The sequence below is a fragment of the Branchiostoma lanceolatum genome, chromosome 19 (assembly GCF_035083965.1).
Source record: "Branchiostoma lanceolatum isolate klBraLanc5 chromosome 19, klBraLanc5.hap2, whole genome shotgun sequence".
In the NCBI taxonomy this organism is placed as follows: domain Eukaryota; kingdom Metazoa; phylum Chordata; class Leptocardii; order Amphioxiformes; family Branchiostomatidae; genus Branchiostoma; species Branchiostoma lanceolatum.
The window spans coordinates 1,822,374-1,848,192 of NC_089740.1; the positions used below are offsets into that span (position 1 = coordinate 1,822,374).

At 40.6% G+C, this 25,819-nt stretch overlaps 1 protein-coding gene across 7 annotated transcripts in view; it reads left to right on the plus strand.

Moving 5' to 3' along the window:
- Nucleotides 1-540: 540 nt before the first annotated feature.
- LOC136424982 (uncharacterized) overlaps nt 541-25,819 on the plus strand; it is a 90,609-nt gene continuing 65,330 nt past the window's right edge. For 3 of the 7 annotated variants that reach the window (XM_066413651.1, XM_066413650.1, XM_066413649.1), the window contains exons 1-19: nt 546-746; nt 9,428-9,570; nt 9,762-9,803; nt 10,464-10,484; nt 11,118-11,196; nt 11,902-11,940; nt 12,680-12,750; nt 12,973-12,993; nt 13,143-13,227; nt 13,676-13,773; nt 14,427-14,483; nt 15,829-15,849; nt 16,124-16,208; nt 17,568-17,795; nt 18,882-19,097; nt 21,050-21,256; nt 22,435-22,659; nt 23,743-23,916; nt 24,374-24,415. In XM_066413651.1, the coding sequence (XP_066269748.1) occupies nt 680-746; nt 9,428-9,570; nt 9,762-9,803; nt 10,464-10,484; nt 11,118-11,196; nt 11,902-11,940; nt 12,680-12,750; nt 12,973-12,993; nt 13,143-13,227; nt 13,676-13,773; nt 14,427-14,483; nt 15,829-15,849; nt 16,124-16,208; nt 17,568-17,795; nt 18,882-19,097; nt 21,050-21,256; nt 22,435-22,659; nt 23,743-23,916; nt 24,374-24,415 (1,921 nt within the window). In that variant the 5' untranslated portion in view covers nt 546-679. Of the gene's footprint in view, nt 747-9,427; nt 9,571-9,761; nt 9,804-10,463; nt 10,485-11,117; nt 11,197-11,901; nt 11,941-12,679; nt 12,751-12,972; nt 12,994-13,142; nt 13,228-13,675; nt 13,774-14,426; nt 14,484-15,828; nt 15,850-16,123; nt 16,209-17,567; nt 17,796-18,881; nt 19,098-21,049; nt 21,257-22,434; nt 22,660-23,742; nt 23,917-24,373; nt 24,416-25,819 lie in introns of all 7 variants that reach the window. The other 4 variants (XM_066413648.1, XM_066413652.1, XM_066413654.1 and 1 more) reach the window with 3 other exon arrangements.

A 25,819-nucleotide genomic window follows, 5' to 3' on the forward strand; every position in this document is an offset into this window, starting at 1 on the left:
CTTTAAGAAGACATGCACCAAAGAAAACATCAGATTTTTGCTTTAGATTTCAGGATTGACCAAAGAAATACAGTCTAAAAATTCAAAGCTGAAACGTATCACGAGTGACTGGTATTTTCAATACTCTTACATTGACTGTTTAAAGCATTAATCTGTTGAGTGTGGAATACAGGAAGTTCATTTTTATAGAGTCATAGGTCATGCAAAATGATCCAATTCTAGTCGCTCCACAGTCACTTTAAAGGGGCGTTAAATGAGGGCTCTCGGGGGAAGGGCTAGCAACCCCTCTCAGTAAAAATATACCCTGCTACTGAAACAGTAAGGAAACTTGCTATCCTGTGTCCCACTAGGCACAACAAGGGTATGCATGAACGAAGGAACTAACAGTCGTTCAGCGGTTTCCATCCAGTGAAAAGAGGGCCTTGCTGGCTACCCTACCCATGGCTAGTGGAACTATACACTATTGGATCGTCCCTGATCTCTTTGGCTTCTGGTATGGCCCTGTCCCGCGCGGTGCCTGTGGGAACCACTCATCAGTACCCTTGAAGCATGAAATTGGGAAAACAGGCGTCCTGCCAGCCTAACGCCAGTCTCAGGGCGAGGGGAAAGCCCTGGAGGTCACAGTTAACTTCCTGAGCAAACCAGGTCATGGCAGAAAACTCTGCAGACTGACGAAAACATGAAGTCGGCGGGACAGGTCGTCCTGTTTGCGGTCATTCTGTCATTTTTGGAGTCAGTTACAGCAGGTTTGTTTGTATAACAACTTAACTCATGCATGATTTACAGCTTTTGCCTTGTTTCGGCAATGGTTAATTTATATCAACCTTTAGCTCTAGCATATACCCACAATATGACGGAAATGAGTGTACCAGATAACGATGTTGTGACGGTCCTTACACTTTCCGGAGGTTTACTTTCCGCCCGCTTTTGGTGATATTCTTCATCACAGATCTAGGCTTAACAGTTAGCGGGTAGGTTACTGGTGAATCTGCAAACGCGGTTTCCAAGAATCAAGCAAAGATAAGATACTGTAAATACATCTAAGTTCGCGTGGTTTTTATTTCGCGCTAAGGCGAAAATGGAGTGTCCGCGGTGGTTTTAGGTTCGCGTCAGTGCTGTAGTGACATAGAGGACCATAGAGCTACAGTATTGGACAAAAAAGTTCGCGGTGGTTTTAAGTTCGCGGTGAAATGGTCACCGCGAAAACCGCGAACATAAAACCACCGCGAACATTTCTTCATTTACAGTACGAGTCGTTCTAATAAGCTATAAATTACAAACAGAAGACACATGTAGGATTAGGTCAGGAGACGTTTTTCAAGCGCCGAACTTCTCTAACTTGAGCTACAAAGTCGTAAGACTGGTTTATAGTGGAGCAAATTGGGGGCATTTTGTGACTGTCGTTGTTGCTTCATATACAATTTAACCCTATTCAGACCGGGCTTTTTTTGGTTATCCTGGGAGGGGGTGAGGGGGGGGGAGGCCCTACTCTTCCGACCCCTGTAACTCCTAAACTACTTATCGTATGACCACCAAATGTTCAGAGGATGGTGTATAAGTGAAATATGTGTAATATGACAAAATAGCCACTAGAAAAGATCTTTGTGATGAAAATTGACAAGGGCATAAGTATGTGTGTCTAGGTGGCATACTATGATGCATAATTAGAAGGAAAAGATTTCTCACACAAATTCTAATAATTCTTATTCGATAACATTCGTATGCTATCAGAATGCTTTTGGCATCGATATCATTGTTAAATGAAATGACAGGGAACTGAAAGAGTTGAAATAAGGGGAGTATTGTAGATCTTTAAAGTTGAATGCGGGTTCTCCTCATTTTATGCATGAATTATGATAATGAGCATTAATTATTGACACCAGAACTAGTCAAAATATTCTCCATAGATTATGAAAACAGTATATGTACCATAATTACAAAAAGATTCACCAGAAATATATTTAGGGGGAAAAACAGAATTGGGTCCGTTTGGACCCCATACGGCCAGATTCGTCGCAAAAAATGTATCGGTCGTATAAGGGTTAAATACAAATACAAATTTTGGGTGTTTTTCTAACCGTATTACTTTAATATTCACCCATCGATGCATCACAAAACCAAGGGAAACATATGTCTATTCCGTACAGCATGTTTTTCTTTCAGAGATCTGTTAAACTGATGAACTGATGAATGAATGATAATGGTGATGATGATGATGATGATGATGATGATGATGATGATGGTTTTTCGTGATGACCCCTAAATTTTTTTTTCAACCTTAATTTAACCTTGAAAGTACACAATATACACTCATTTCGGCCGAGGCCGTTTTTCAAGAGTTCAAGGGAGGAGGTCAGGGGTCCTTTTAACATACCATCGGAAAATAGAACAAAAGTCGTTTTATTCTTAAACGAGTTTAAACTGTAATTTCCAACACAAAAAAATTGGACTTACCCAAATTTTCGACCGTACGACATCGGTCTTTGTCAAGGAATGATCCATCCACCGCTGGGGTGACGTCACGTTATGCAGATAGCACACGTGACTCCGTGAGTAGTGGATCGTAAGTATTGGAAAGTCTGTAGCGCCCACCGTCTCTGTTGAGGGAAGTCCGACTCAGTGTCCAGAATTTAAACTTTGTCCAGTGAAACTGAATGTCCAGGGGATTCTATGTGTAACGTTGGGTAACATAAATTCGGGATTTTTCCGATAATGGTTGACTGAAATCAATCTAGCAGAACAATAAACCATCCTTTTTTTCTATTATTCTGTCAGTATCATGTACTATCTTTGCACTAATCATATATATGGTAGATTTTGTCTCTAGTCGTGCTGACACCATAATATTTCAACTTGAAACTACCGTCCGCCGCACGCACAATGACGGTGCTGTCGGACAGGGGTGCACATTAATTCGGGAGAGAAGATTCGTCTTGAATATCTTACCGCTAATCACATTTTATACAGCAGCTATTCGTTCCATCCTTGGCTTGAGGAGAGTGCTATGGATATAGACGTGTCCAAGTAAAAAAAAATACACGAAAAAACGGCCGCACCGCACACATCAGGCCTTTGCTAACATCCCGTTTGTTGAGTCGGTAGAACGTCACTCAAAGTCGATCCCCACCGTCATGGCAACGTGTACATTATTCATGGCAAGTTAGCTGGATGCCGTAGCAATGGTTATACTACTATGTCCATGTGTTCCTTGTTGTGTTAGGAGCAAACTTTGAGGAAAATATCGTCTTCAGTCCACTATCACACGCAACATTTAGACAAAAAAGTGTTCCTCACAAACCTTTTGTCGTCTGCTTGACGACATGATTCTGGGTAACAATATGGCGGCGGGAAAATACACGTGCCGTAGGTTGTAGCAACAAAGAGGAGTTTTGATGATTGATCACACTTAGAATCCAGTTGCAGGTTAGCAAAGAGATTGTAATAAGTTGTCTTGTAAATAATTGTGTTTAGCAGGCAGGAGATGTGACATTTGTCTTATAAACCAGCGAACAACCGTGCAGTGTGACTCTCCCACGAAGCCCCCAGACTCTGTCAATAAGGGACGGAGAGTTTTTGACGTCGCCAACTTCTAATGCATGGTTATCGAAGCTTTTCAGCCAGTGTTCTGAATGCGTTAGTCTGTCAAGTTAGCATTTCTAGCGGTATTACTGATGTTGCATCTAGCACATATCCCTAGATACCCCGTTTTCGAAAAATCCCGAATTTAAGTACCCCACGAATTTATGTTACCCAACGTTTAGTGCTGTGAGACTTCTGAGGAGATGGTGCTTGGGCGTTTGTGCTCGTTGAACCGGGTCTTTAGTGATCTTTCAGTTTCCCCAACGTAGGTTTCCTTACAAGGCCCTTTGATTTTTTGACCTTGGCAAGGTATATGGTAAACCACTCCGCACTTGCCTCCCTTAGGTATCTTATCCTTGGGGGAGACTAGGAGGCTGCGCAAAGTTCTTGTTGGTTTAAGGCATGTCCTTATCCCATGTGCATTGAAAATTCTCCTAAGTCCTTCGGACAGACCTTTCACATAAGGTAGTACTACAATGCCTCTGTTGGTGTGTTTACTTTGCTATCTGCATAACGTGACGTCACCCCAGCGGTGGATGGATCACTCCTTGACAAAGACCGACGTCGTACGGTCGAAAATTTGGGTAAGTCCAATTTTTTGTGTTGGAAATTACAGTTTAAACTCGTTTAAGAATGATTTCTACCAACACAGATGAACTTTCAAGCTAAAAGTCGTTTTACAAAGATAACGTTATAATCAGTAGTCCATAATCATATTCAGCATATTAAAATAAGTCGACGATATATCATCATTTCCATATTCGGTATTCATAGTCAGTCCACAGTTACTCGTGGCAACATATTTTTGAATGTTACAACTGAGGGCGCCATTCTCATGTTTGGTGTCAGACTGTTCTATAGAGTTGTACCTGAGTTTGAGATAGATCTTCTAAATTCTTCTCTACGGACCATTGGTACATTCAGCAGGTTAGACTCGCTTTGTCGTGTTGTTCTAGTTGCCCTATCTCTTCAGTACGTGAACATATGTCTCATGTAGGCTGGGGCGAAGTAACTACAATGCGCGTCGAGGCCAAGTGTGTTACTTTACTTTAGTTTTACATTCAAGTCGAACCGTGAGGCGCACTTGCAATTCAAAGCACATTTTTGTTGTGACTCGTGAGAGACTGTCAATTTGGCACAAGCGGCTGTTAAAAAAAAATTCAACAAGCAAGCGTAATTTATTCTCCATAACGGCTTATTATATGTCAGATACAGATGCCTAGATAACCGCAAGTCAAGGTATTCTTTTCGCCAAAAACATCATTATGGCCCAAGTCACATACGCCAAACAATAGATTTACGACATTTCCGTCTTTCATGCCGCAGGACAGGCTTGGGCGTCTCGTACAACATCTTTCTGCCTTGTTCCCAGAACTGTTGCTGTAGACACTCGTTGATGGTCAGTTTTGTCACAGCCGTGCTGAAAATCGTGCGAACACTTTACAAATCGTGCATAGAGCTGTTTTTGAGACTAACCTTTCCCCAAAAACATCCTTTAGTCGACCGGACGGTGTACCTTCGTAAATGGCATTTGTCCAGAAAATTGCGCGCTTGGCGTTCGTGCCAACTCGACCTTTTAGCACCAGCTGCAAACACGTGTGAAACTTTCTGTCACGTATGTCAGCTCTCCAAGCAGATGTTGGGTTGAAAGGCGTCAACGTTTTCACGACATTCTTTCCTCTCTGCTTAGAACGATACAGTAACTATCGTATTGATGTCAACCCGGAGACCTGGTTGTAAAGTTTGATCCACCCCCACCCCCACTCAGAAGAACCCTACTCTTTTCGTGTGGGTTCTTTAAAGGAAAGCTACACAAAAAATTGAAAATCCTTCTATGCTATGCTTAATATATTCCAAAGTCAAATTCTTACTTCAAGTTGTTTCACATAAGTCCGTCATAGTTCTGGGATTTTCCACAGTTTGCAAGTTATGCCGTGCTGACGCCTTCTCGCCTGATAATTGAATTATATGACGTCAGTGTTTCAAATTTTTCACCTGATGATTAAATTTTAGAACACTGACGTCATATAAAACAATCATCAGGTGGAAAATTTGAAACACTGACGTCATTTAATTCAATTATCAGGTGAGAAAGCGTCAGCACGGCATAACTTGCAAACTGTGGAAAATCCCAGAACTATGACGGACTTATGTGAAACAACTTGAAGTAAGAATTTGACTTTGGAATATATTAAGCATAGCATAGAAGGATTTTCAATTTTTTGTGTAGCTTTCCTTTAACATATGGTGTGGTTGTTTTACGTTAGGTGTGGTTCCCTTAAAACTCGGGTCATCCCTAAAGCAACTAACGTTGGGTAACATAAATTCGGGATTTTTCCGATAATGGTTGACTGAAATCAATCTAGCAGAACAATAGACCATCCTTTTTTTCTATAATTCTGTCAGTATCATGTACTATCTTTGCACTAATCATATATATGGTAGATTTTGTCTCTAGTCGTGCTGACACCATAATATTTCAACTTGAAACTACCGTCCGCCGCACGCACAATAACGGTGCTGTCGGACAGGGGGGCACATTAATTCGGGAGAGAAGATTCGTCTTGAATATCTTACCGCTAATCACATTTTATACAGCAGCTATTCGTTCCATCCTTGGCTTGAGGAGAGTGCTATGGATATAGACGTGTCCAAGTAAAAAAAAATACACGAAAAAACGGCCGTACCGCACACATCAGGCCAGTTCGGGAACAACCCGTGTGTTGAGTCGGTAGAACTTCACTCAAAGTCGGCCCATCGTCATCATCGGGCAACGTGTAACGTTACATTATTCATGGGAAGTTAGCTGGATGCCGTAGCAATGGTAATACTACTATGTCCATGTGTTCCTTGTTGTGTTAGGAGCAAACTTTGAGGAAAATATCTTCCTCAGTCCACTATCACACGCAGCATTTAGACAAAAAAGTGTTCCTCACAAACCTTTGTCGTCTGCTTGACAACAGGATTCTGGTTAACAATATGGCGGCGGGAAAATACACGTGCCGTAGGTTGTAGCAACAGAGAGGAGTTTTGATGATTGATCACACTTAGAATCCAGTTGCAGGTTAGCAAAAGAGATTGTAATAAGTTGTCTTATAAATAATTGTGTTTAGCAGGCAGGAGATGTGACATTTGTCTTATAAACCAGCGAACAACCGTGCTGGGTGATTCTCCCACGAAGCCCCCAGACTCTGTCAATAAGGGACGGAGAGTTTTTGACGTCGCCAACTTCTAATGCATGGTTATCGAAGCTTTTCAGCCAGTGTTCTGAATACGTTAGTCTATCTGCTTTGCATTGCCGGCGTTATAACTGATTTTGCATCTAGCACATATCCCTAAATACGCCGTTTTCGAAAAATCCCGAATTTAAGTACCCCGCGAATTTATGTTACCCAACGTTAGATCTTCATTTTCACTCGAGCCAAGTAAGGAAATAGGTGAAGTATCTCTACCAAGGGTGCAACACTGGGGTCTGTCGTGGATATGAAACCAGAATCTTTAGATTCTAAGTCAACAACGCTAACCAGACGACTACATTGCAACAAATACCACTTACTGTTGCCTATCTATCTCTAATTGGGCAAAAGTAAAAGGCAACAACGCCATTACCCAGTGTCCACAGACTTGGGGTGACGGACTGTTAGAGTATGAAGCTAGGCAGTCGTGAAACGTTACAACTCCGACATATGCTTGGCGACTCGAGAAGACAGTCTGAAGTAGCTCGTGAGCCGCAACAAAATAAACTTCCACTATACGGTAGGAGGATAGATGTAGCTGTAGCCAGGAAACGTATACATAAGACATTCCAGGCGTCTAAGAATTGTAAATCTCGTAAGACGAAGGCACGAAGAAAGATTAAAGAAGTCCCAACGAAGTCAGCTGCTGAAAAGGTTTGGTCAGTTTTTGTCGTCAGTGTTGGGGGCTATCCATTACATATTTGGGATGAGGTTACAAGATTCTGATCAGAAAAAAAGTCACAAACGCAAGAAATCATGTAACGGATCTTTATTCCTGTTGTATAAACAATAGCGATAACGAAGTATAGAACCACATGCTCGGGAATTCTTCCCAGTACACCAATGGCACGTTGTTTTCTGATCAGCGTGCTTTGGTTTACGATGTAAACAGAGACTGTCAAAGTTGTTAATATGAAAATTGTACTTTGAAATGTCCGTGTGGCGTTGTATTTACCCCCAATAACAACGTTTACTTTGACGTGGCATAGCGAGATCGACCGAAAGTTACGAGTACTGCCAGGTTTTATACAAAAGATGGGTCGTGAACGGCGGGGGAATTCAGGCCTCTCGGCCGAAAAATAGCGAATTGCGAGCCAAAATAACGCGGAAATATGGGCAGAAAAATATGAACTTTGAATTTTAGAGGGATCCCTGGTTAGCTAGGCCCCCATTCTCCCCCCAAAATAATAAACGTACCGTCCAAACTAAGAACGTTTCGGGTGGATTTTGAGGCTTTTATTCGTTTATTCGGGAGATGAGAGTACATGTATGCAATTGCCTTTCGGCGTAATGCACCACACGGCGGCGGCTGCATATCCTTTAACATTAAACGACCCGTGACACGCGACCTTTGCCAACCTTACTTCTGACGTTGTAAGGATTTCTTAAGTGATGATACCCCAACTGACCTCTGTTGACCTCTGACCTCTCTCGTCCATCTCTCGTTTACTTTTGATTTCACAACATTTGTTTTGTTGAATTCTTAGTTAACCGATTGTATAGTTTTCGTTTCATTATATTTATTTGTATTGGGACTCCAGGAAGAATAGTGCATACTGTATATCACTAATGGAGTTCTTAATAAAACAAACAAACAAACAAACAAACAAACAAACTGTAATTGGTGACAATGAGCTCCGTGATCCACGTTTCCATAGTTTGTGAAGCCCTAAATCCTGGGTTGATAACTCTGGTACTTGGCGTCAGACTTTTCATATTTCATATTAGTGGCGTCGCGGTGGCGCAGTGGCAGGGTGTTTGGCCCCAGGACCCAGAGATACTGAGTTCGAATCCGGGGTTCCCTGATTGGTCCCGTTGACGTTGTGCCCTTAGGAAAGGCACTTTACACGAATTTCCTCACTACACTCAGGTGTAAATGAGTACCTAGCTTCGGTTAGGGACGTCCCTCGGATAGGACGTTAAATGGAGGTCCCGTGTTTGAGGAGAGCCACACCTCGAGCACGTTAAAGAACCCACCGCACTTATCGAAAAGAGCAGGGGTCCTTCCCGGTGTGCGTGGTTCAAAACCTACAGTCCTATGGCCGCACATGGGGCAATGGTCGTATTGAGGTCACCTGCGCGCCTGAACGGCAGTCGCTACAAACCCTTGCGATCTAGCTCCGCCAATGTGCGCTCCTCGCAATTCAGCCCCTGGCTGCGAAGAGAGAGTATTCGGCCTACCCAATAATAATTATGTTCGTCATAAAGATTGTTTTCGGTGACGTTTGTCTGTGTGCGTATCATTGTGTGTGTGTGTGTGTGTGTGTGTGTGTGTGTGTGTATGCGTGTGTATGCGTGTGTGTGTGTGCAAGCCCGAGTTTCTGGGTTAAAAAGCGCCAGTGCAGTGACTATAAAAAGTCCCCATAATTCTTAAACCCCGGGTACATACGTTGTACGACAGGTTTACGACAGTGAATTTAGGGAATTCTCGTGGTAATCGTGAATGTGTCGTGCGAATTGCAGCTGTGTTGTTACGGGAAAAGTTGATGTCGATCCTTTTCTAAATTCATGTCCGTCTGTCATACATGTAGCTTGCAGAAACATCTTGCGACGACAGAACGCGCGACGTATGTATAAACACTACTATCACCAATTGATCGTCTTTTCTACAGAAGTGAAGAATAAGGATCATCTTGAACCGATTAATGATAGTGCACAGCATGGTGAATCCGCAAGGTGGCCACTCTCCGGCCACAACCAAGGCAGCGTTGGCACATTTGGTGACCTGGCAACTGAAATGCAGAAAGACAAAAAGGTAAAATTTTATTAGGAGGTTGGCATTATTTTTCATTGCACAAATGTTACAAACACTTTTGCATAATATTGTTATTTGTTTCTCTAGTGTTTCTTAAAACGTTCGTTCCCCTTATTTCAATGTCTTGTTATTTTGGCAACGCCTAAGGCACAAGCCTGATGGTATATCATATGCACATTTTGTACTTTCAGTTGTCCGAATATGTCTCATCCCTCCGTCTTGTTGGGGAGCACGTAAGTGTTTTTTTCTGTGTTCTAATACTTACGGCATATATCGAATCCCTACCATGTAAAGAGGCGTTCCTAAAGCTCAACTGGTAGAAGCCTCGAACAGATGAGCTTCTGGTTCCCATTGGTTACTAATTGGGAGACCCCAGTTCAAACCTGGGTCAGGACATCTCGGTTGAGGCTGCATCCTCCTTTCGTAAGGGACGTGAAATGGCGGTACCGTGTTCGAGGATGTGCGTCGAGCATGTTAAATCGGGAAGCCTAGTAACCCTTTTATTGCAAAAATATACTCTGCCACTAAAACCTCAAGGAAACTTGCTGCCCTATGTGCCACTAAGTAATACAAGAGTCTGAACGAATTCGAACGAATGGACAATGTGGAGATTTCAAATTACATTTAAAATTCTACCAAAGACTGCACATGTATGTTGCTTCATCCCATACTACTGGTCTTTGTGAAACAGTTTCCTAGAACTATTGCTATTGATTTAGATTTAGAAGTTGTCATAATCTTGAATTAATATTGTTGTGCATTAACATGACTTGTTCAGGATTAACATGAAATCTACCGTATAAAACGTTATTAGACTAAGTGCTATTTTAGTCAAGTCATAATTCATTCTATTAGTTCATTCATAGTTTATAATTCATTCTATTTTTTTCCAGCTGCAACGCCTGACAGGAAAGGTCAGTGATTTTTTTGCAAAATTCTAAAAATTCTTTACAAAATATCATCTGCCTATTAAATACTTGGTACTAATCTACTTTTGCTGGCTTACGTAAGTAATAGCCCTATTGCTAGAATCATGAATGGACTATCATAGTAAGTGAACTAAAGGATCTTTTCAATCAAAATGATACAAAGTAACAGCGGGAAAATTATGAGACCTTAACTAAATGTTGTGTATCTAGTTACCCGACTGCCCCAAGCAAAAACCTGCCGATCCTAGCCTTTTTATATCGACCACCAGCAAATCAGATAAAATTCCCGATCTGATAACTGAGTGAGGAAACAAAACAAAGTTCCATGGCAGTCTTGTAAATTTTCATTTCACAGTCTGTTGATACTTTAACAGATTTTAAGGCCTTAGACAGTTGGTGTAAAATGTGTAATGAACAGTTGGTTTCATTTTTTAAAAGCTCTTAATATACTTGTGCTTGTACAATTTGTATCTTTATAATTATAATGTGATGTTGTAAATACAATATTCCTAAAACTTTTCATTTTCACAAAATGTTTTTCTTTGATCGTTTCAGCTTAAGTAAGCTGAAATACAGTAAAAACTTTGACATTGTTAATATCAATCTTTCCATGCCCAGATCGTTGCTTTAGATGTTCATCTTCTCAATTATAGAAGGAAGGGACAGGAGACGTCGGAACCGTTCAAAAGAGTTTTGGGTGTGTGGCATTGGATTCTCATGCAACGTGTATTGCATCTGTTTATTATATTATTTTAACTGTTTTGCGAGTCAAGCATCTTCTTTTTTTATCTGAGGGAAAAGGCTGGACCTGAAATAGCACCTCCTCTATGAAGATGTAGATCGGGGTGTTTTTGCCAGTTCTGCTCCGGTTCGACAAGGAGTAACTTATACGTACACACATGCTTGCTTGTTAAACTTTGAAACGAGCCAATATAGATTAACCAGCGGAAAATTATCTTTAGAATTTGGAATTATAAGACTAGATCTTAATTTGAGGCAGTTGAAACTAAATGTACGGAAACATGTGCACAGATTGAGCATTTCGGTAAGATTGTATGTATAACTGGGTTCAATGTGATATTCTTCATCGATAAGTATGTACGACATAGCTTTCACACAACACCGTTGAGTTTGCGTACGGCCTTCGTCACATCCCTCTCACGACAGATTTGCACCGTAAATAGCAAAATTGATGACATTTTGGGCTGTTGTGTATTACAACAGAAACGTTTTTTTCGTACTTCATTGCCAATGGTTGGTTTCGTCAAGGTGAAACTTAAAATCGTCTGAGACAAAACATGCCCTTTCTTGAGTTTTAAACGTTTAAAGTTTTAGGCAAAGACGCCACTGCAGTCCCCAAAATAGGCTGAAATGTGACGTCAAATCTACATGTACTCTTTAGGGTTCATCAATGGACAGTCTCGGGAACTGGACGGCGAAGGTATGCAATAATTAACATTTTGGTGAATTTAGAGTCAGGCAATGTTTTCTTCCCTTTTCCAAAAATAGAAACTTCGTTGATGTTGAGTGTATTTTCAAAGATATAGTTTAGAACGGAATGAATGGTAAAACATGCAGAGTATGCTAAACTCTAAAACTAATATTCAGTCTGTATGTAATACATCATTGAAGGAAAACATTCTGACATGGACACAAACTTTATTGTATGCTAAGTATTAATTGAATTGCTGTTTTGCTAGACATTAAGATTTTGACCATAATCGATGCATCTGCCGCCATGTTGGAATCCATATTTGCATCTCTGTGACTCTAGCCCAAATGTTTCCGGACGTTAATTTGTTCTGATAATGTAAAGCGACCATCTTGAACTACGGAAAGGTTATAAAAAAAAAGAGTAACTGAAGAGTATGTCGATGTTTTTTACGAGGAACCCAAAGACGCAATGTAATGCTGACAAAAGAAAACATTTCTTTGAAAAATGAAAGGAAATAGCGGTCAGTTCTTGTTGCTATGACACAATTTTCATAAAAATGATACACTTTTAATCGAAAAGGAAATTAGGATCACATAACTCAATTCACTTTATGTGGTAAAACAGTACTAGTAAGGACTCAAATCGTTCTTTACAGTGTACATAAACTGTTAAGTGGTAAGAGATTTACCAGAAAGACATTTTGACATTTACATTTTATTCTTTGTAACTATTTTCGTTTTTCTAGACATATCTACTTCAAACCGAATGGTCCTTTTGTCTGGCTATATCGGAATAGTCAGAACAATTACTTCAAGGGTAAGTATATCATCTACTGTTATCATTATCAGTTTAGTTTGTTTTTAAATATTCTGATGTTTTTGTGACAGTGAATGTTCTGATATAGACGAATTTTTTTTAATGTTATGGATTTATGATATGTTCTGATATCCCTTTTTGATTGTAATTCTTAAACTAAGAAAAAAAGATATAGACAACAAGTATTGGAATGACTATAAAAACTCTTTACTTTTTCCACAGGCTGTGAAGATTGTGCATAACGTGAGTAGACGTTTTGTATGTTCTAACGTTGTTTAAAAATACATGGATGCTAGTTACTATTTTAATGACGTATATTTTAATATATATTAAACTTTTTTGGTTTGTATGCACATTTTTGTTGTTGTTATTTATTTCTTTTGAAAATACAGTTGAACAGTCTTGGCGCAACTTTGAGAGAACTGGAAAGAACAATAGATGGCTTTGACGAAATACTTCCTCCTGAAGGACTTCAACGTAAGAAAAAATGTATTTCTGTTGTTAATCCTGTATCTTCCGTTATGGCTGGAAATAAGATTGTACCATATTTTCTGTATCATTGTTAAGTGGTCAAATTCTCACGTATTCAGAATCTGTCAGGGGGGAACTTAAACAACGCTTAAAGTATATTTTGTATTCATCATCATCATCATCATCATCATCATCATCATCATCATCATCATCATCATCATCATCATCATCAGGTCGTGACAAGTTCATCTAATATTTTGTGTTCACTTCATATCAAAGGAAAAACACAAGTTTGCATGTTGTCTTCCTAACGACACGAAACTTCAATGACGAAACTATATACATTCCTGCTTGTATATGTAGCTCTGTCAAAGACACAGTTTCGTAAGTTAGTAACCGTGTATGTATGTTTTATAGTCACATTTTGTCGTACCGTTTGTGTTGTACCTGGCAGTGTCTCTAGGTGGCGCACTTGAACTGTTAATGACTGATACATACCAGTGTCCAGAGTTTCATCATGTGGAAACTCCAGATATTCCCGAAATGCAACAGGTAATACTGAAACTTACTCTAAGAATACTTTTAAAAGTAACTAAATACACATGTGACTTCAAATGCAATAGTTGCATCAAAATAAAAAACATAAGGAACAGATCGTTCATTGGCGACGGGTGCTAAAATATCTTTAGAAGATATTGGAGATTCTTTTTGATTGCAGTCATGTCGTTTCATAGAAGACATTGCATGGACATGCTTTATCTATATTTTCTCAATATTTTAATACGGGTAGTCATCGATATGGATTTTTATATTTAATGCCTTTAATCTTGTCCTGTTTGCATAGTATTTTATTACATTATGTAAACTACGTAACTTTTTTACATTCTATTGTCGATTATGAAGGCAAAATCTAATTAACTTAAATACACTTCAGTTATGTTATCACTTCGTTTGAATTCTGATTCAATCTAACATGCGGTTTGATAAAGTTTATGTTTATTTATATCATGTTACACCGCATTATTTAGAAGGGGAGCGAATAATACCTAGTCTGTCAGGGTTCCCTTGCATCAGTTATTTCTACTGTTCGAACGGTTACATGTCTTTAAACGATATAGTAATGAGTGATGATTGTAAAATGTATTTTTGTATTCAGTTGAACTTTTCATATTGAACTGTATATTGTGTTACTGTGTCGTATTCAGGAAAACGTCAATGTCACCTTGCTTGACTTCGCAATAGTCGCTGAACATTCTGACAGGGTGAGTTGCATAATCATTACATGTATGTTATCCTGAATTGTATTGTTTAAAAGAGGAGTAAATATTTTCGGAACATTTTGGTTTGGCATGTATTACGACTACGATTATGCGGTTGCATTTGCTATAACATTATGCAAATCAGTGCATCATTCGAATGTTTGTTTGAAATTCCTATCATGGAATGCAGTGGAATTATAGAGTTTCCTCTTTTGCATAAATGCCAACTAGTGTCAAAAATAATCAAAATACGTGAGCCCCTTCTTGGATAATCGTCTTCGAAATTTTAGATGAAGCGCTTAGCATTTTCGAAAGGGCTGCTACGGGCTTATTTAAATACATACCACTTCTTGCAAGTGCAAAGGAACTATATACCATATAACAATGATAATCATGGTATATCCAGAACATACGATATAAAAACTAGAAGTTTAAGACCATAGAAAGCCACCAGGAAGCGCCACGCCCATATCTATTTTGTCTTCCCTTTAGCTAGCACGTGTATGTATTTATCCAGGGAGTATATGGAAATCATTACCTAGTTTTGACAAATTCAAGCTGGTAAACGAGAAATGAAGGAATACATACATGTAGATAAATAAACCCTCTGGGCTTGAAGGTTCATTTTGAAAATTTATTCAAAGGCATTTTAGATTTTTGAAAGTTTTAGTTTTTTCCGGCTTGTCTTCTGCTACCCTCAGTAACAAACAATTACATCATCCAGGCTAAACAAAACTATTTAATTCTATTATATTGTGTTGAATACCCACCAACTTCACTATGACTACCCGTATTTCATTTGTCACTGTAAATATGATTGTATTAATCTAATCAAGTGGACATAGTTTTCATTTGTACACAATCATATCTTATTTAACAACGGTTTTTATTGGTCAGAAATTACCCGCAATGGCAGCCTTTCTAGCGCTGAATTGATGCAGGTTTTACAGGTTTCACATAATACAGAACATATACATATTTTGTCCACACTTGCATTTTTGTGGAACTGTCGCAAGGGTCTGGGTGACCTCAATACGACCTTTCCCAACCGAAGTCAGGTACCCATCTACACCTGGGTGGAGTGAGGAAAGTCATATTAAGTGCCTTTCCCAAGGGCACAAGATCGGTGACATGACAGGATTCGAACTCGGGACCTCTAGGTTCTGAGCCGAACGCTCTGCCGTTGCGCCACACGACCCCACTTTATTCTTCTACAGACGTTTCAATTACCTGTCTGAAGTTTCTATTGGTGCAAAGTAATCTTGTCATGTCCATGAAAATTAAACACGACCTATTGTGAGGAACAACTAATAGAATTCTTACTTTTCTTTCGCACTTTGAACACCAGGTTTCAAGGATTACCCAGGAAGTAAGTATTGTTTACATCTGTTTCAACTTTAAGATTATTTCATGTCCATATACATTTACTCCATAACTTTAATTTTCGTTTGTCGTTGACTTTTGAAATAATTTTGTATTTATTTAGTGGAAAATTAAAGAACATATTCTATTTCCATTCTATTATAGGTTCTTTGTATATGTAAGTTCATCTCATAAATTACTTATTACTTATTTATCTCATAAATTGCTTATCATATGTTCTTTTTATGTGTGGCTTCATCTCATTATATGTCATTTTTTAGGCTCGTGACATAATAGAAGAAGTGAAATACATCAAGAACATAATATCTTATAGCTCTACTCTTCTACATGCTATAGACGGAACAGGTAAGTATGAAGCAGACTTGAATGGTTTTGATGTAGGTGATGACATGATTAAAATTCACATGTCAGTGATAATGGTTTCTAATAAAAATAAACACACATCTATGTAGCTATTACCAAAGGCAGCTTAGTATATTTGGGAAGAACAAAATAATTAAATATAGCATTGAGAAAGTTATGAAAAAATCAAATTGGTTTGAAGGACGATAGGTAAGATATTCTCATGCGAAAGAATACATACAAAAGGGACATTTTAAGCGTAGCATTAAATGCAATACCTTTATGATATGACTCGGCTGGGTATTGAACCCGTGATAAGGCAAGCTCTCCATCCATTGCAGATGAAACTCATCAATAGCTTTCAAGTATCAGCAATAATTTCGAACTTCCCTTTCCCTTTTGATAGAAGTCAATGTGCTTCCTATTTTTTGTTCTCAAAATCCATTACTATTACCATTGTATTTAGTAGTATCTGTGGCTGCTCAAACAGTAACAGCCGAGTATCCAGGGCTTTTGAGCTTAGAGCTGATGGGTTCTTTTATTGATGGAGGGGGAACTGGAAAGTTTTTTCAGTAAATATAGAGCCAGAGTCAAAGTTTTGGACATTAAATCACCAGTAGTGTAAATTGTATTTGATTTATTTCTGTCATTTCTGCCACAATTTGGAGCGTTTCTACCTGCAGCATGCTCTGGCCATGTTTGTTTCCATTCCACATAAAAATGGTATAAACTGTACTGTCTTACCCATTGTCTTAAAGAAGCTATTTATGTGGCTTGTAAGCACGAGACTTCAGCTGATAATACGTCGGTAATGGTAGCCCCTCGTCCTTATAGCAGTGACGTATCAGCCCTGACTGCTGACCTACCTGTTGCTACCAAATGGGTGGACATACAATGTAGATTTAAGTTTGAGATCACAGAAAATTGTGGTGGGACGGGTGATTAGCAGTGAATCACCTACCATAAACATGTTTTTGGGTTACAAAAGAACAGAAAACTTTTCCTTTCCTGTAACGGCACTCAAAGTGGGCTCTGCTCAAACATGGTACTTTTAAGAGCAAAGGTACGGCAGTTATTTTTTGCAGAACTGTCTGTAAAAATGGAACATCACAAAATTCAATTATACTAATTAAGGTTCACATGGTGGAGATCCAATACTTGATATAAGCAGGTAAACAAGGAGGCCAGAATTTAAGTAATCATGAAAGTAACGATTTTCATATTTTATGTACTTTTAGTCAATATTTCTTACAAAGTATGAAATTCACATCAGTTTCAACCAGTGCATACAGAAGTATTAGTATTGTGGCATGTTCTCGTTAATCATGAAACAAGACAAACTGATTACTTTTTTTGTATTAGTCGTTACAGAAAGAAACGTTGCACTCAACAAAAAGGCTTCACAGAGCAGTTTGTTTAGATCGGAATATCCTGCGGAACGAGCTGTGGACGGAAACACAGGAACCGTTCTGTACCCTCGACAGGAATGCACACATACGGACCAGGAGTACGAGCCGTGGTGGAAGGTCGATCTTGGAGACACATACGTCATCAGTCACGTGACAGTCATCAACCGTGGGGACTGCTGTGGTGAGTGAACTGCTGTTGATTCACTAACATGTCAGTCACAAGTCATTATTTAGGCTTATCATTATCTTGACTATCTGTTGCCATTATATTGAGGATATCTTCAAGTAGTGACGTAGAATGACCGACTGGCTATGCTAGCTGACACGAGATCTGGAACGCCTATGGTTGGATTCCCGACATTCCTGACTAGATGCTGTGTCCTTAGGATTAGCACGTTACACGAGCGTCATCGCTCCACCCAGGGAACCTGACTGATTAGAATTAGGTAAAAAGCGGTGAAAGGAGAGGGTTAGGCTCTAATTTCCAGAACCGTGCCATAATTCATAAACCCGCTGCCCCTACGGCTATGGGACTGCATTTGCCTATTCTCAAGTATCGAAGCAACCAAAATATATATTATATTTGTGATCATAAGTCATGGCTTCGTGAAAATTGATTGTTTCCATTGTATGTAGTAGACAGGTTTTGAAAATTCAAAGTAAGATTTAGAATTTAGAACGACATTGACAGAAATCGGCTATTTGGAGACCTCTATATATCGACATGTTAGAAATGGACCTAATAATTTGCATACCGTGTGCCAGTACCACAATATTTCAAATAAGTATTATTGTATGGATTGTTTTTTTCTTGCTCAGTACAGGGCCCCAATAGATATCTTCTGAGCACTAAACTTACTGTCTCTAGAACAGCAACTCTTCTCCCTAAGTCAGAAATATAAATATATAGACTATCTCGACTAACCGACAAAATTGGAGAATCAGGATTTAAGAAGGCTGCTCAGGAAATTCGCTACCTCATTTAGTCTTGAATGGTTTTGATTCATTCACACCTGAAAGGACCTCTACTCTTTTCTATGATGGGTTTTGTAACATGCTCTATGAGTATGTGGCTCTCCTTAAACACGGGACCTATCCGTCCTATCCAAGGAACGTCCCGTACCGAAGCCGTTGGGCACCCATTTCCAACTGAGTGAAGCGAGGAAAGTCGTGTTAAGTGCCTTTCCCAAGGGCACAACATCGGGGCATGTCAGTGGATTCTAACCAAGGACCACAGCTTGCAATGTCAAAACTCCTTTTTTCACAGGAGAACGGCTTCGTAACTTCATGGTGCGAGTTGGTCCCTTTGAGGACATCCGTGAAAATCCACCATGTGGTGACATTTACTCGGAAACTCCATCGGATGGTGAGACCATCGACGTGCTGTGTGCCGAGCCCATCTCAGGGAGGTGGGTGTCTGTTCAGCTGATCGGCCGGGAGGACTACCTGTCTCTGTGTGAAGTACAGGTCTTTTCAGGATCAGGTTAGTGCAATGTATTTCATTTTCTTACTTAATTGATTGATCACTTGATGAATACATATTTTGAACATTTTAAAGTGAACATTTAGCCTGGTAACTTAACGTTTTGAAGACTGTTTTCAGACACTGTAGCTTTATATTTTTTTTGTTGATTTAGAAACTGATCTTAGTTCCGTGAATAGTTTCATCAGGTTTGTGAACGACTGAATAGCAAAGTTCTCAAGTCATATCCACATATCTAATGGTGATTTCAATTAGATGACCGTCTGACATCTGCTTCAGGGCAATTCTGACTGTTATGTTTTTTTTATCAATTCGTAAGAGCCTGATGTTGCCATCGATTTTCGAAGAAAGGCGGCTCAATTGTTACTGTAGCAGCATTTCTTCACCCTAGGTCAGAAATATCAATGCTCGAGACAAGTATTGACTTCACTGACCCATTAGGAGAAGCAGGGGTTACGAAGGCTGCTCGGGAAATTCCCTACCCCATTTATTTACTTTGTACTGCAGATAAGCGTCACGTTATTCTGTCAGATCTTACTGTTTTCAATATTGTACTATGTAGAGGATTTCTGGTTCCTGATGGTATTCATCAGAAGAAGATTTGTTACCATCCCAGCATTCCTCAATACACATCCAGCAATACACATCCACAGATGACTGACTGTGGGCAAGAATCATATAGACCTGTCATGTTGCTTTTGATATTACAGCAACTGGTACAATATAAACCTTAGATTTTCTTCTCATGAATTGTCAAAAGACTAAAGTAGTCCATGAGTCTGTTGACTAACTGCAATATCAAAGGCAACAAGTCTATATGCTTCTTGCCCACAGTCAGCCATCTGTGGGTGTGTATTGCTAGATGTGTATTGAAGAATCTTGGGATGGTAAAAAGTCCACCACTTAGCCTGGAATCCATACCCTCGTTGCCTCCCCGATATCTCTACGGCACTGTGAGTGACCCTCACCCGCCCAGACAGCTTACCCCGCTCGGGTGTTGTTTACGGCCTTGGATTAATTAGCTCGGCACCTAGGGTATGGTCGGATATAATAGAAAATCCTCTCGATTTATGGCCCTCCCAGCGCCGGGTGTCTCGCGGTCTGACAGCGCGATTGGACATGGGCGCTGCCCACGGCGGCGAATCAGGATCTGTTTGTGTAGGATAATTGGCTAGCGGAACATGTCAGTTGATTAAACCTCCTTGGTTGCATCATGTACTCAGTAGCAATGTGCTCTTTTGTGTTCACCAGGGATCAATCTATACCTTGTTTAGAAGCACAAGTAAATACCAAAGGTTGTTGTTCCCAATTCTCCAATCCATACAAACTGAAATATCGTGATAATCAAGATCTTGCTCGGCCGCCCGAAAATCTCACGGGTATTGTTGTTGTACTGCCTGGGTCACGTTTCTGATAGCGACATGTTGACGATGACTGTAAACAGCTGTCCTTTCACGCTAATTTCCAGAGTGACAGCCATGAGATCAGAGGGGCATTGGGGACCTAGTATAGCTCAGATTTTAAGCTAGTTTAGCAACAAGAGAGCCTTAGAAACAATGTTTTCTGCAGCCTTGTGGTGCGCGCGTGCGTCGCTCGTCTTAGATGGCGGCCATGTTAGATATGGTAATGAGCAGAGGGACCGAACAGCTGAAAACGCGCGCCAACCTGGCGCGCCAATCAGAGCTCAGCGGAATAATTAGATCAGTCTGCTCTGTTCCCATTGGGCGCATCAGATTGATGCGCCTTGAATCAGGCCCGTATTGACAAGCTGCCAGTCTCTTGGGTCGGCGGAAAAGTAGGATGGCAGTGGAAGTAGGGTATAGCGATAGTAGGATGGCAGCCAGAGGTAGAAAGGCCATCAGAAACTGACTGGCCCGGTAAAACACCACTAAGCCGACCCTAGAGACTGGGACCAGGCTATCCACCACTGGGCATTCATATTATGTTCGCAGAGGCAACAGTTGACAAGCTGACCGACGAGACCAGTAAGAGGTGGCGCGATGATCTGCGGTGTGGTTCCGAGTTCCCTGCCCCGAATGCACAACCCGGGGAGTGTGACCCTGACTCCTGCTTCCCGTGCTGCTCTCAGTCGGGTTACTGCGGGAATACCCCCGAACACTGTGACTGTGCAGACTGCGTGAACTACGGATTTATCTACGGTAATTCTTCATCCTTTGATACTTCATCAAATATATTAATACACGCATGGTTCTTGCCTACTCTCAGCCGTCACAATCATATTTTTATTCTTTTATCTTAAATCGTTTTTCGCCAAGAACGTTTATACGTAGAAATATACTTAAACATCTTTATTATCTTCTTGATAGGAAAGCCTCTTGCAGCTCGATAGTCCCAACTATATAAATATTTGACACTACTATGTTTCGTTTACCACGTTGTCACAGTCTATGAGACAAAAGTCAGTCATTTTTTCACACATGAGAAAGCATAAAAACTATGCCGCACTGAAGTCATGCAAATTAACACATCAAATATCACTTTCACATGCAATAGACATTGATGTCACAAGTGTATTATAGTGTTGCGTTTGTGAAGGTTAGACATCCAGGTAAACAATATATATAGAGAATTCAAACTCTACAACTTGATAAGAATTCGGAGATCTATTTCCGGACTTTTCGAGTGACATCCATCACTCATCTTCAGCGTCACTAAAATTATCTAGCAGAACAAACCAGAACTTATTTACACTAACTAGAAAAACGGGTTTTACATGGCAAATCACACAGTCATGCATAAGCGGTATTTGGAGGTATTGAATTGTAAATAAGTACTGGTTAGTTCTGCTAGTTCATTCCAGTGACACTGAAAAAGAGTGATGGATGTTACTCGAAACGGCCGGAAATAAATCTCCGAATTCTTATCCAGTTGTAGAGTTTAATTTCTCTTTATATATCATAGTGTTGCAATTAGGAAAGAAATGATAGTGCCAACGCCCCTCGCCCCACGCCGCGTATTGTCAAATATAGAAAATGCACTTAAGCTTTCTTGCAGTTTCCTCCAGCACATTTCCTTGCAATTTCCTTAGTAAACTGTTTTTGTATCAGAGTATAGTTTGTACAAAGAGGAGTTGCTAGCCCTTCCCCTTTAACGTGCCCAAGGCACCTACTCGCACTCAAGACCCCCGTCTCATCGGAACTACCTGTGTAGCCTCAACCAAAATGTCCTGCCTGACCCAGGATTGAACGGGGGCCCCCTAATTAGCAATTGATTGGAACTAGGAGCTCAACAGTGACTTAAGATATAGGGACATCCCTTCTGTTGGTATTGCATAGCTTTTATTTTAGGTTACGGAAGTACATTTATTCATCTACAGGAGTTGAGCAAAGTCCAGCCTGGTCTAGCCTGAGCGAAGAGGCGCTGCTATCCGTCCCATGGAGGAAAGATTTCCGCTGTGGTCCGGGATTCTCGGCTCCAGGTGCTGAAGTGGCCGAGTGTAATCCCCACTCCTGTAATCCCTGCTGTTCCGGATCCGGATGGTGCGGAAACACGGAGGATCACTGTGGATGTCCGGACTGTGTAGACTACAGGTCTCATGGAGGTACGAAGGAATCATTGTAAATATGTGCATAACAGAATGCCTTGTTCACAACTGCAAACAGACCCCAACCTGTAGTTAATGGGCTGGATTTTTTTGCGCCGAATCCTACGGGACAGGACTCAATGGGATTCTCTGTGGCTGTCGGGTTTTCGGCAAATCTACAAGCAAATCATCCGATCAGCAAGAAATGAGCAGCAACACTGTCCACCTCCGATTGGCCAATGGATAGTGTTTCTGCTTTCCAAACGAAAGATTATCCTCGGCTGCCTAAAGAGTAGCCCCGACTGGGTGGCTGGTTTGAATCTCGGCGTGTGATCGAGGCACAATACACTTCACACACACACACACACACACTCACACACACACACACACACACACACACACACACACACACACACACACACACACACACACACATACACACATACACACACACACACACACACACACACATACACACACACACACACACACACACACACATACACACACACACACACACACGCATACACACACACACACACACACACACACATACACACACACACACACACATACACACACACACACACATACACACACACACACACACACACACATACACACATACACACACACACACACACACATACACACACACACACACACATACACACACACACACATACACACACACACACACATACACACACACACACACACACACACACATACACACACACACACACACACACGCACACACACACATACACACACACACACACACATGCATACATAAATACATACATACACATACGCATACATACATACCTATCGCCAGAGTTCAACCCTATTGTAATAGAGCATTGTATATGTGGTGGTGTGAATGACATATTGAGGGTAATTTCTGTCTTCAAATTCGTTAAGTTTACATTTTCTTCATCCAATTCACCAATTTACTGCAAATAAGCAAAACGATTTACTCTTTCTGTATCTAAAAGACCAATGCAATTCTATCAACGATCCAAGGCCGTGCAATCGTCCTTACTTTGGTATCAATCACTTATAGCAAATTTATCGATTCTCTCTTGTTCTTAAACGTAGTTGCTGGACTCAGATGGAGAGAAGATGGCCGCTGCGGTCCGGAGTTCCCCGCTCCTGGGACTGACCCAGGAGAATGTGACCCCATCTCCCTGTTCCCATGCTGCTCTGCGGCTAGAGAGTGCGGCGGCACAGCTGCGCACTGCAAGTGTGAATGGTGCATCGATTTCAGAAGTGGTACGGCTAAATGCTTTACACTAAGCAAAAAGTAAACGTATACTTAAACGGTTTCTTTGTCATTTGCTTGTTGGAGATGCCCGTACCAGAATAGCAGGTGGAGAAACAAAATGAATGGAAAACTGGGACTTTCATAAATGTTCACCAATCTCTGATTTCTACCAACACAGAGACTTAAAAGCTCGCGTAGCAAAGGGTGATCATATTCGTATCAGGCAGTTGTAGTTAAGAACCTTTCCTTTGGATCGGGTTTTGGCCCCACCCTATTAAATGACGAAGTCCATTGTTGGAGACACCTAAAGGGTCTGTTCTCACATTTCAAAGAGAGTATTATTTCATTTTCATAGCAGAGGCGAATCTAAACCGAGGAGTATCTGTTCGCATGGATAATTCATCTTAGAATGAGAACGTTGTTGGTGCAGATCATCACTTTTTGTATTTTTCTTTCTGTTCTCAGTTGGAATGCAGATAGGCAAGAACACCACAACCAACCAAATAGGTACATTTTATCATTTCTGTCTTTATCGTGATAGAGAATTATCAAACATTCACTCGATATACTAGCATAGTCTAGTTTCACACATCATTTCAATGGGTTTCGTCCAATCAGGGAAAACTGTGCTAATTAGTCTTTCAAGATATATCAAATAATCGTGCTGGTCATGTAGCGAAACAAGAGCTTTGTCAATTTGCCTAATTTCCTTTTTTTGGCGACGCCTCAGTGGCGAGCCAAATGGTGTGTACCACCGTCGCCATGGCAATGGCTTTTTATCATTGCCAATCTTGCTTCTCTTGCTAGCCCCACTTGTCTTTTCTTCTCTTATCACTTTGTAACTATTTTCATTTTTACAAATCGGTGCCATAATTGTTACATGACTGACTTGAAAATTACAGTTGGTCCAAAACTTCGTTAGACATCCATTCTGAATTTGTTCAAAAGGTACTGTTCTTGGTTGCAAATGTGCAGTTCCTGATACATTGGCTCACCAAGTTAGTGTGTCCTCATCAGTGTTTGCGAAACCTTAAGGCAATGGATATCCCAAGAGGCTTGGCGGGCGTCAATCCACCATTAAGTCAGGAAATTCGTGTAAAGTGCCTTCCCCAAGGACAACATCGGAGCATGTGAGATAATCGAACCCGGGACCTAACCGTTCTTAACCAAACGCTCTAACCATTACGCCACACGTTGCCACGCTAACACCTATCAAAATACACATCTAGTTCTCCTGCGTTTACTTCATTACACTAACGACGCGTCGACCGAGTTCCCGTCACAATGGCCGGTTCACTGACCCACAACCTCTCAATTGCAATTCCAAAGGAGTAGAGTCAGAAGACAGGGCGAAGGTGAGAAACGTTGCACTCAACAAAGAGGCTTCGCAGAGCAGTTTGTTGAGATCGGAATATCCTGCGGAACGAGCTGTGGACGGAAACACAGGAACCGTTCTGTACCCTCGACAAGAATGCACACATACGGACCTGGAGTACGAGCCGTGGTGGAAGGTCGATCTTGGAGACACATACGTCATCAGTCACGTGACAGTCATCAACCGTGGGGACTGCTGTGGTGAGTTGACGTTTCAGAGGAAAGAGGAAGTATCTTGATCAACGAAATAGACAATATCCTTTCGTTCAAAATTTGGTAAAAATGTTGTTCAGCTTAATAAACAAACATAGAAGAACAACAATAGACAGGAAGCATAACAAATCAATGATAAGAAATCATAATGTATTATAACGAAATACCGTTTCTAACCATCTATCATTCGACAAAATCCGCTAAAAATCAAAAGTTTGCTTAATTTGATTCAGGCAATCATTAATAACAGAGTTGAAATTCTTTATTCTCAACCAATGTGTGATATACATTAAGAGCCGACGTTTTGATGGCTGTCTGTCACTA